Below are 13,077 nucleotides of genomic sequence, written 5' to 3'. Positions count from 1 at the left end.
CATTACATATATCAATATACTTTTATTAGAATAAACCAGAGTTCATATAAAAATGTCATTAAAGACAGCAACTTAATATATATTTTCATGCTTGATGCACTTTGTCATCACCTTTAATTTGCATTGCAATTGCTTCATTTCCAAATCCACACTTTTTGAAGAAGCCAGTGATGTAACCTGTATCTGCGGAGCGGCTACTCGGGACACTTCTCCCAAACTTGTGACTTCAGATGAGGACTCCAGTCTTTTCAGTAAATCTTCTTTTTCTTTTCGAAGCTCACACAAATCCACATTCAGTTTCTTGAAAAAAAAAAAGAAATAAAATATGACATGAAAGTAATTGAATTTAACAACTGTCAGCACAGAATTCTATAGGCTAAAGAAAATCCAGTATATAAATAATTACTATTAAAACTTTACATCTAAAGAATGTCTCTTGTTTCCTCTTCTTGGAGTTCATTTCATAGAATATTATTTTATACGATCATCAGTACATAGATATTCAGCGTTTGCTGGTTTTGTTTTCTTTGCCTTTTGTCTTGTTTGTTAGTTTGCATTTGGGAGGTTACGGGAGGGCACATGAAAGGTGAAATGAGGATGAACAAATACAACAGTGATATTCATTAGACACCAAGTAGAAAATGAACTGGATATCTTATGGGTGAGGACTGTAGGTTAAGATTGGGAGAGAGCAACAGAAGGAGAAACATGGTTCAAAAATATTGTACACATTACTCATTACCTGATTTGTGTAACTGTAACCACTCTGTATATCAACTTAACAATAACAACAAAAAGTAAAGTTACAAAAAATTCTAACTTCTACTAGGTTTTTCTTAAGGTCACAAGGCTTCTAAAGTTAAAGCAAAAAGAACCAGCTGTATTCAATGTCTTTTGGTTGGCTAGTCTCTATTCATGATGCATTATTTCTTTGCCTTCACATATAGACAGTGAGCCAAAGATTCACATATTTGATAACTTTGACTTCAGGGCTGATGTACTTAACTTGGTAAACGCCAAGCTGGAGCAGGACAGGGTAACAGATGTTACTTGTTTATTCCACTGGGTAGGACTTACTACCTTACATAGCAGCCAAAATGCTTCTCATTTAGCAACATAAATGTTAAGTCCAATTAGCAGACGAGGCTTGTTAGGGATTTAGTTCAAATAAATAGCATGGCAAACAAACTCACTTAGTTTTATGTACTTGATTGATAGTTCACAAGCTGTTTTTGTAATACTGAGGTAGAAATGCATTAAACTCCTACCATGTGAATTTTAAATAACCTAAACATTTTGCTAAACAGAGTACAAGCAATGCTTTTTGAAGGAATATTAATAAAAATATCTTCTCTTCATCAATTTAGTGTCAGCAGAATGTCACCAAACTATACTTGCATAACAACTCAGTGCACCTTGAGAGCCTAACTACACTACTATTTTATCATTCTAAAGCAGCTTATAATTTGGGAAAGAGCATAAAGAACAATTAGGCAAAATGGTACTGAAAGTCCTCCAAGGGAAAAATCTTTTTGTAAATGAATTTAAATTAGGAATAGCAAAAAATGTAGCTGAAATATATAGTAATATATAATACAGGATGTTTATTAGGAATTATGACTATACAGATAAACACAACTTACAGAAAACAATCTCAATATTATTGGGATATTTGGATAATATTAATGTCCTAAAGGTATGGAATAATGCACAAGAACAGGCCTGAGGACCAATGGAACAGAACTGAAGACCGAGAAATGAACCCACAGACCCATGGCTACTTAATGTTTGATAAAGGAGCTAAAAAATATAGGATGGAAGAAAGATAGCCTCTTCAACAAATGGTGCTGGCAAAACCAGTTCAACACCTGTAACAAACTAAAACCAGATCCTTATATATCATCCTGCACCAAAATGAATTCCAAATGGATCAAAGACCTCAAAGTAAAACCAGATACCCTGAAAACACTACAAGAAGGACTAGGAGAAACACTTGGGCTCCTCGGCACAGGACGAATCTTCCTTAATAAAACCCTAGAAACACAACAAATCAAAGAAAGGTTGGACAAATGGTACTGCATCGAACTGCAGAGTTTCTGCATGGCAAAGGACATAGCTTACAAGATAAACAGAAAGCCCACAGATTGGGAGATCTTTGCCGGCCATAGAATGGACAAAGGCCTCATTTCTAAAATATATGTAGAACTCAAAAAATTAAATTCCTCCAAAACAAATCCTCAAAGAAAAAACAGCCCCCTCAACAAATGGGCCAAAGACCTAAAAAGAGACTAATCTGAAAAGGAAATGAGAATGGCCAACAGACACATGAAGAAGTGCTCTTCATCACTGGCCATAAAAGAAATGCAAATCAAAACAACAGTAAGATTCTACCTCACCCAATAGGAATGTCCATTATAAGGAAAACTAACAATAACAAGTGCTGGAGGCAATATGGGCAAAAGGGAAACCTACTACATTGTTGGTGAGAATGTAAACTTGTTCTACCACTCTGGAAAGCAGTGTGGAGGTTCCTCAAAAGGCTAAACATAGAGTTCCCCTACGACCCAGCAGTCCCACTTTTGGGCATCTACCCAAAAGATTACAAGCAAGACCACACTAAAGCCACCAACACAACTATGTTCATTGCAGCACAATTTGTCATTGCTAAAATATGGAACCAACCCAGATGCCCCTCAGTATGTGAGTGGATAAAGAAAATCTGGTACATACACACAATGGAATTCTATGCCTCTATCAGAAAGAATGATACTGCCCCATTTGTAAGGAAATGGAAGGACTTGGAACAAATCATACTAAGTGAAGTGAGCTAGACCCAAAGAAATGTGAACTTTATGGTTTCCCTCATAGGGAATAATTAGTACATCTCTAGTATAGTCATAGCAGAAGATCACAATAGCTCAATACATACAGTACAAGAAATGTATCCAATGCCTAACGTATGAAACTGTAACCTCTCTGTACATCAGTTTGATAATAAAAATTTGAAAAAAAAATAAATAAAAGGTAACATAAAAGCAAAAAAAAAGAAAGATAATGCTAAGCGAAATGAGCTCCATGTTATGGAAACAAGTGGTATATCATTGTTGTAATTTTCAACATGCCATGTGAAACTGTACCTTTTTTTCCTCTCATTCCCTTCCTGTGGTTTTACCCCCGCTATTGCTGTAACTGATCTGACTACCCCAGATACTGTATATATGTGTATTAGAACTAGGGAAGGGAAAAGGAATACCAAATTTGAGGGAAAATGGATAAAAAGACAAACCATTGTAATAGTGATACTTACAAAACCATTTGGTGAAAACCAACTGTATAATTCATGGGGGTGGGGAGGGAAGTGGGGAGGAAGGAGACAGGGGAAAATGAGAGAGGAGGTAACAAGTTGGATAAGAAATGTACTTGTCTTACATATGAAACTGTAACCTCTCTGTACTTCACTTAGACAATAAAGAGGAAGGAAAAACAAAACAAAACATAATTCTCTTAAATCAGAAACTGTTCCTGGTACAATTCAAGCCTGAACCACTCTCCTACCTATTTGTTAATCATCTAAATCCAATCAATTGTCATGTCCCATATATCATGCAATATATATTCATTTCTTTCTGCCACTGTCATATAAAATCTCAGCTCACTAAAACTATTCCAAGAACCCTCCTATTCCATCAAACTTTCCTTAAGTTTTCACAATTTTATTAAACAATGCCCTATTATACAGTGGAATAAATCTCAGATGTTTGTGAATAATAGAGCTTTCTAAGATTTAGGCTTAATTGGTTTTCCAATTAAGACAGTACAAGAAGTCAAAACTGCCTGCCTTCTATAAAGTAATGATTCCATACACATTGTCTCCTCTTGCTGAAATATCACTCACTCTTAAAGGGAAAAAGTATTTCTCTTTCACAAAGCCATCTTTGTTCTTTACGTCTCCTTTCCTTCACCAAAAAGAGTCTCTCATAAATTTTTCCTGTAGAAAGGGTTATCCTTTAGTCTCCCTATGTGTTCACTGTAATAACTAAAAGCAATGCTTTACATGTAAGACTTACAAATTTCAAAACTACTTATTTGTGGTATGAGTAGTGCTTACTTCTCTTAATTTAAAAACTCTTACTTGAGAATTGCTATATGTGTGAAAAGAAGTATATATAACTTTTATCTGCTAACACTACTTTTGTGGATGACTGTTATGAAAAAATTTTAATGAGCTATAAAATCTATCAGTAATATTATACTTAAAATTAGCTATGATTCTTCCTTTTAATCAGTAGCATAGTTCCCTTTTGTCTACTATTATCATTCCATATCAAATAAAAGGCAACATATTTATGTCATATTTAAAACAGAAATAATAAAACACAGATGGTACAGTTGTAATTTCTGGGCTGTAGTTCTCTAGAGGTATTGCTTACTAGCTGATCCTTAAGAAAACATGTGATTTTTGTTTCCTCCTTTCAAAACAAAGATAATTCCTGCCTACCTAAAAAAGACAGTTTGCAAGACAGAACTTTAAGGATATCTATGATTGCTCTTGGTAGATTTTAATATTGGTGACGTTGTTATTTTGTGGCCAATGCTATCCTACAATCTGGAATATGTCAAAGACAAAATTAATTCATTTTGTTTAGTATATGTAGGGCTACCATTCTTAATAGTACTCATGACAGAAACTTTAGTTTGTACTTAGGCATAATTATTTTTTCATTCTGATCAGTTAAGGAACATTAATCTCCTGCATGATATGAAAGCATTCTATACATTATGTTCTTCTGCCTCTATATTCCCAACAGTGTAGCCCTTCCATAGACTTCTAAAAGTCTATTTCAATTTAAAACGACTTCAATTAAAATAAGTACTGAGATTTGTTCAGATTTCGTTTTAGTCAATTATTCCTAACCAAAAGTTATATGCTAGAACACTATAAATTTAAGCCTGGATACTATTTACTAATTATTTGTTTAAGCCTAAACTAGAATGGAACTGAAAATCATTCTATTATATGAAATATGCAAAAAAGAGAATAACACATGATGTTATTTACAAGTGGTATCTATAAAGTTGATCTCACAGAGGCTGAGAGTAGAATAGTGGTCACAAAGGCTGCGAGGGTGGGTAGGGAGAGGTCAGTAACTTGTACTTGGATAGGAGTAAGATATTCTTGTGTACACAGTAGGGTGACTATAAATAATGATAATGAGTGGAATATGTTTCCTCAGTAAAGAAATAACTGTTTATGGAGACAAATATTACATGTATTGAAATACCACATGGCACCGCATCTATATGTACAAATTTCTTTTATCTATCAAGTTTTTAAATTATAAATATAACATTAAAGAAGTATCTGTGTTTAAAAAGGAAAGAAGCATTTAAGCAACTTTAGAGAAAGAAACAAACTATGCTGAAGAACTTATCCTTCGATAATAAGTCATGGGGTAAACACAATTATCAGGTGACCTCCAATGACTGAGGTTCTGGTATAATAATTTCCCCTTAAATGTGGTTGGATTCTAATATGGGCTAACACAATGATTACCTAACATTATATAAAATGGGATCCTGTGAATGTAATTAGGATCTCTAATCATTTTAAGATTACCCTGATTGGTCTAATCATGTAAGCCCTCTCCCAAGAAGAACTAAAAGAGGGAGAAACTTTTCTGCTGACCTTGATAAAGTAAATTACCATATTGTGAATGGACTATATGGAAATTGGAAATTTGAGAACTGTCTCCAGCTAGCAACCTCTAAGAAAGAAAGGGATTTAGTCCTACAATCACAGGAATTAAAAGTTTTCCAAGAAACAAGTGAATTTGGAAGAGAATTTTAAACTATATGAAGGGGAGAAGCCCGACTGACAAATGATTACAGCATGTGATTCTCTAAGCAGCGGACCTGATAATCTGTTACAGAAGTAATGAAAGACCTGATAATCTGTTACAGAAGTAATGGAAAGCCATGTTACTTCTCAATCGACAGGTTTCTGGCAGTTGATTATGCAAAACAATAATAACGAATACAAATTACAGGAAAACAATACAAGTTACAATGGTTTTTTTTTCTGTTGTTTGTTTGTTTTTTGCCAGTCCTGGGGCTTGAGCTCAAGGACTGAGCACTGTCCTTGGCTTCTTTTTTTATCAAGGCTAGCACTCTGCCACTTGAGCCACAGTGCCACTTCTGGCCTTTTTCTGTATATATGGTGCTGAGGTATTGAACCCAGGGCTTCATGTACAGGAGGCAAGCAATTTTGCCACTAGGCCATATTGAATACAAGTTACAATGTTTTAAAAAGCATCTGCCCCTTTCTTTAGCCTATTGTTTCTCCTTAGTGCTACCTTGCCCTCATAAAAGTATACTGAATCCTGCAATGTGTGGTTTATATAACATTCTCCCTCTAGTTCACCTATTTTCCTCACTCAAGTTTTATATTAACTTTTCCTTAAATTTCTTTAACAATGTTTCACTTTCTATGCTAGAAATACAAGTTGATTCTACAAGATCTGCATTTGTGGTTTAACTTTACCAAGTAAAAAACTCTGGACAGCTACTTCCCATTTCCACTCTTAGCAGTAACTGTAAAATCTCAAGAATATGGTAAATATATCTCCTTGTTCCCTATGGGAACTTATTTATGATACAATGTAATTTGGGGTTCTAACTAAACATTTTCTCGAAGATTTGGATAGAAAGTATCTAGAACTAGAATCTGACCCAATATCTATCATCTAATCTTTTTACATACAGAACATGATAGGGTACTGCACTAATTTTGTAGGAGGAGTATGTGTGTGTGTGTGTGTGTGTGTGTGTGTGTGTGTGTGTGTGTGTGTGTCCTAGGACTTGACCCAGACCTGTTCCTTAGCTTTTTTGCTCAAGGTTGTCACTCGATCACTTGAGCTGTGGCTCAAATGGATTTTGGGGTGTGAATTCTCCAATTTTACTGCCCTTATTGGCTTTAAACTTTGAAGCCAGTATAATTTATAGTCCTTGCCTTTAAGTAACTTATCAGTCTAAAATGTAGATTTATTTAACAATAAACATAGTAAATAATACCAATCAGACTATATGACTGTGACAAAACAACTCTCATAAAAACTTAAAAGGAAGAAGGGTAAAATTTTGCTCTTTGTTTCAGAGGTTTTAGTCTATTGTGCTAGGCTAAGTATAGAGGACTAGAGCAGCTCACATAATGTTGATCAGAAGCAAAGAGAGAATGGGACCAAAGACCACATATAACTTTCAAAGGTCTCCCATGATGTACCTATTTCCCCTAGTTATGTCCCATCTCCTAAAGTTTCCATCCACTTCCAAAATGGTGCCACCGGCTGGGGACTGAGCCTTTAATATATGAGCCTGAGGAGGCCATGTTGTAGTCAAGCCACAATAGTATCACGAAGAAATGAGACCAGAAGAATGTAAACTGCTCCTGCTCCAATTCCTCTCTGGTAAACTACAGGAAGTTTACTTCTATGTGTTCCCTACCCTTTATACCTTATATTCTTTATAGATGCTAAAGAAAACATCAAATTCCCTGGCCTACATCTACAACCACCCTGCTATCCAGAGAGAAACTCATGTGTTACAACACCAATGAACAAAGGAAGGTCTGTCAGAAGAAGATAACTTCATTAAAATGGCCAAAAGTAAATTACTCATAAGGTAAATTTGATCTATGGAAACATTCTATAGGCCCAATAAAGAAAAGTAATGAGTTTAAATTAAACCTAAAATAATCATTTTTCTAATCATCCAAACAATACATTTTTATATTCTCTGACATTAGGATCTTAAGTATTTAATATATACTTTAAAAGGCTGCACAAATAGAATTGCATTGAACCTCAGAGCTTCTGTATGGCGAAGGACATAGCAAGATAATTAGAAAACCCACAGATTGGGAGAAGATCCTCACTAGCCATACAACAGACAGAGGCCTCATATTTACAATATGCTTAGAGATTAAGCAATTAAACCCACCCAAAACAAATCCTCAAAGAAACAACCATTCCATTAACAAGTTACAGACTTCAAGAGAGCTGTCTCTGAATAGGAAACAAGAATGGCCAATAGACACATGAAGAAATGCTCAACATTTCTGGCCATAAAAGAAATGCAAATCAAAACAACGTTGAGATTCCACCTCACCCAGTTAGAATGGCCATTATCAAGAAATCTAATAACAACAGATGCTGGCAGGGTGTGGCCCAAAGGGAAGGCTACTACTACACTGCTGGTGGAAATGTAAACTTGTTCAACAACTCTGGAAAGGAGTATATGGAGGTTCGTCAAAAAGCTATGTATGTATGTTCATATAACACTATTGTTGACATATTGTCTAATATCGACATTACATTTAAAGCTCTAGGCGAATTTTCTTGGGCTTGGCCACGTGGCTACTGTATATGTTCTTGATACATTGTATATTGTATATATATCTACCTGACCTACAGAAGGGAAAGAAAAACCGGGCGTAAGATATCACAAGTAATGTACACACTGCCCTACTATGTAACTGTACCCTTTTTGCACAACACCTTGTCAAAAAAAATTGTGTTCAATTAATAAATAAATTAAATTTTTAAAAAAAAGACTAAACATAGAACTCCCCTATGACCTAGCAATCCAACTTCTGGACATTTACCCAAACTACCACAAACAAGACCATACAAAAGCTACTAGCACTGCCATATTCAATGCAGCATTATTTACCATAGCTAAGATATGGAATCCACCCAGATGTACTTCAGTAGATGAATGGATCAAGAAGATGCGGTGTATATATACAATGGAGTTCTACACTTTGATTAGAAAGAATGACATTACCCCATTTGTAAGGAAATGGAAAGACCTAGACAAAAAATTATATTAAACAAAATAAGCCAGGCCCAAAGAAATACAGGATGAATGGTTTCCCACATTTGGAATAACTAGAATATGTCTATGATAATCTTAGCTGAGGGTGACAATAGCCCAATTGTTAAGTGCATAGGACCATATATAATGAAGTGTATCAAAATGCACTCCAAGAATTGGAAACAAGAGGTTCTTATTATGTCCTATATGCAGTTATTTCTATTTTATTTTACTTTCTGTTTCAGTTTTCTGTACCCTTTGTCTTGTATATAAGCTTATTTGATCTGTGGCTGGGAAAGGGAATCACAGAAACAGCAGGACAAAGGATGAACTAATACAACAATGATACTCACTAGACACTATGTTGGAAATGAACTTTACCGCTTGGGGTGGGGAGGGGAATATACACTTTATTCAAGGACCATAATTATTATGAAAAATGCTTATGAAATTATTATGAAAAATAAAGAAAATGCTTTTGAATATTGAGATGTCCTAAAAGCAGTGCTCTGAGAAAAAGGAATAAAATAGTGTACAGTTCCTCACTTGTAAAAAGAGACAGCTTCTTACCACATTTTTCTGGACACGAGACAACCTATATCATTCAAACATACATTAAATTTGACATATGCACGTGTGTGTATATTACCATTAGATTAAAACTATTAGGTAGTAGAACCATTCAAAAATTCAGCAAATATCTTTAGTTTAGAGGGTAGGAACTGAAAAATAGACACAAAGAAATTCTAGAGAACACAGCCAAATGTGAGACTGAATGTCATGATACAAAATTTCGGGGAAGTCCTTGGATGAAATGATTGAAACTCTTTACAGATCATGGTGGGCCAAAGGTTAAAGGTTGAATGCTAGAAAGGGCAAATGGTAACCAGAATAAAACATGAGGCATAATCTGTAACTACAATGGGCTCTCTAATTTTTCTTCCAAAAGCCAAAGGGCTAGAAAAAAATAGGGGAAAGCAATTACTGAATAGCAGTGGTCTGTTTTCAATTACTAATTGGAAACTTCTTATCTCAAATTCTGCTTCAGACTGACATAGAATATTATTTGTGTTGAATTCATAAATTCATTCATATTATGGTTATTATGGCTGATACTTTCATAGAGGCAGTAATTTTACAATCTTATTTAGGTCTCTAATAATTATAAAAACAATTTTGTTACCAAACCTGTAGGAGACTAGAGAGAAAATTCATACTTAATAATATCTACGTGAATTTTACAGCAAGAACTCTCTTTTCTAGAGATACTTCTCCCTCGAGTGAATAGTTAATACTCTTTTACTTGGATTATAATTTTACAGAAAATAAAACTGAAAGAAATAAAATTCAGCATGTTTCTACATATAAGACTAAAAGTATAGTCAAATACACAAGTTATTAAAATTGCATTAATCTCTACCAACGTACATATTTTTCATACAAGTAGTTCGGGAGACAGATAAATAACTCTTTCAAATTAAGAAGTATTTTAATTTAAATCATGAGTTTTCTTCTCTCGTGATACTTAGCATCATCAAGAGAAAAAAATTAAAAACTGAACTTAACAACAAAAAGTTCTTAGGCAGATGTGATTATCTATGTAACAATGTGTCTTCAGAAAAACACCTCAGTTACTACATCACCACTCTTTTCTGACAAATGCAGTTATTAAAAAGCCTACAGTATGTTTCACAAAATGTCAAGCAAATGAAGGTAATATAGAGGACTTTTCGCCAATGCTTTGCTAGTAGTTAGACTTCAGTAGCCTTTAGAGACCATTAAGTACCTTTGGCTAATTGGCCAATGGTAGATTAATCTTCTTTTTATTCTAGCAGCACTACTTTAATACTCTTACACTCTGTCAATGTAGTTTCTGAATGACAAAATAATATTGTGCATGAATAATAAGTAGAAAAGTTAAATTAACATTTCATGTTTCACTTGCCTTACCTATATGTCAGAGAACTTCCTTTTTAATTCACTGACAGTCAACTTTTTTAAACAATCTCATGTTGACAACTTATTGAGGTGAATTTTCCTAATTACTGCTAATTGCCTATCAAGAAAAACTCTTTTCATGAAGTGCAGTTGTCTAGCACAGATGAACCTACTCCAGTGCACACATTAAAGACAAAGCATGACACTTAAGGTGTTACTTTGTTCTAAGGTCATACTAAATATGGATTGCAATTAACAAAGCAGTTTTTTATGGTGCTGAAAATGCCAATCTATTCCGATGTGTTCAAATTAGATTCTATTGGAGAAATGTCTGCATATGGATAGGAGATATACTATTCTCAATAACATTTTCAAGAGGTAAAAGTAACTCAATACTTTTACATTATGTAATGCCAAGTTCTAGCTAATGTCTAATTAAGTCATTATTTTATAAATACATTTGAATATGATTCCTCAAAATGAAAACCAACACTACTATTTCAAATGTTAAATAGTTTAACATTTTGCTGATATTGAAACAGTCAAAATATTGGAAAATTTTAACATTTATCCTTCAGTTTGTATTGTTTGGGTATTATATGCACTTACAGTAAAATTTTAATCTATGTGATATTGGAAGTGTTGTACCTTTCAAAATAATCTTAATAACTAAATTAATGCATTCTACCTTTCAAAATAATCTTAATAACTAAATTAATGCATTCTAACTGGATTCAAGTTAAAGCACATCACTTCAACTTTTGTTGCTGGAACTCTGTGAAAGATAGTTGAAGTAAAAATATTTTTAGTTGAAATTGGATAACTAACTTACTCAGCTGACTTTTAAGTATTTGCTTATTCAAAGTAAAATGAGCTTAACTGTTGTTTTATTATATTCAAGCTGTCAGAAGAAAAATCAACCTTACAGAGCAGATAACTAAATACAGAAAAAGATACTTGGAACCAAATCTATATATATTATTTGGCGTCCCTCACCATTACCAAAGTAAATTTCAGTGATGATTATAAGATTATGTATAGGTTCAGTCATAGTCCTCCTTAACATTTGACAACCTGAGTATGAGGTTGCAACATATCTCATTCTGACTTGTCCCCAGAAGGGATGAAGGAAAATGGCTGTGACGTCTGTTGTTACAACAGAAAAAAATAACCCTTCTACTTTCTATTACTTAAAATCAGCAAATACAGCACAAGATCCTACAGGTACTGTACGTATACAACTCTGTATTGCAAACTCTTGCTTGCAAATATCCTTTGGTGCCACAAACATCCTTTGAATTAGGCATTGCCCCTTCCATTCAAGGCTGGCATTATACCACTTGAGCCACATCTCTAACCAGCTCTTTTTGCTAGTTATTTGAAGATAAGATTCTCACAGTTTCCATCCCAGATTGGCTATGAACCCCAATCCTCAGATCACAACCTCTTTAGTATCTAGGAACACAACAGGTGTGATCCATTGCAACCTGGATACAAGTGTTTCTACTTTTTGCCCATTCTTTTTGTCAATATTTTTTTCAGTTACTAAAATTGTGTTGGGACAAAGGCAATAGATTCTGCCCCAATTACACTACCCAAACAATCCAAGAAAAAAGAAAAAAGTAAAATAAAACTGCCAAATCAACAAAAATAATAGTTGCTTTTTCACTGTGATGACCATACTATGTAAGTAAAAGACAAATTGCTAAATTATCAGGAACAGAGGCTATCAAATTCTAGAATGGCTACAGAACTATCACAAAAATTCTCTCATAGTCCTCATATTCTATTTTTCTAAAAACAACAACAAAATACAGATTTCAAAATTTTACTTCTATGGTAATATACTTCATGTGGCAATATAGCACCCAGAAAGGCCTGCAATGACTAGCCAAATAAATGAATACCCCTAGTAATATTGTTATGAAAAGTGAGTCTAGACAATCACAAATTGCTCCTAATATTTAATTCTTATACATATCTGAAAGGTGTCAGTGTTCCTTCAATTTTTTCTTCTAAAAGTTTATAATAGACCTGAAATTCATATTTGGTAACATAAGACATTTTCAATAAACCTCTGAAGAGTATCAATATGAGCACTACGCTTATTTAAATTAGATTAGATCAGTCCAGAAGACTACGAGTTCTCACACTGATTTAAATTGGAAATTGTCAACATTTGATTTATAAGCCCAAATACTAAAGATCATTTGCAGTTTAAACTTTATAAATTCAAATTAACCAGAAGTTGTATATTTCTTAAATATA

General features: G+C 33.9%; 1 protein-coding gene across 9 annotated transcripts in view; it reads right to left on the bottom strand.

The window, feature by feature from the left end:
- Cntln (centlein) overlaps positions 1 to 13,077 on the bottom strand; it is a 189,274-nt gene that overhangs the window by 30,953 nt on the left and 145,244 nt on the right. For all 9 annotated transcript variants that reach the window (XM_048355133.1, XM_048354721.1, XM_048354966.1 and 6 more), the window contains one exon: positions 112 to 300. In XM_048355133.1, the coding sequence (XP_048211090.1) occupies positions 112 to 300 (189 nt within the window). The remainder of the gene's footprint in view (positions 1 to 111; positions 301 to 13,077) is intronic.

This window comes from Perognathus longimembris, chromosome 1 (assembly GCF_023159225.1).
Source record: "Perognathus longimembris pacificus isolate PPM17 chromosome 1, ASM2315922v1, whole genome shotgun sequence".
NCBI classification, from domain to species: Eukaryota; Metazoa; Chordata; class Mammalia; order Rodentia; family Heteromyidae; genus Perognathus; species Perognathus longimembris.
The sequence above is the reverse complement of the archived record's forward strand: the minus strand, read 5'-3'. Positions and strand labels throughout refer to the sequence as shown.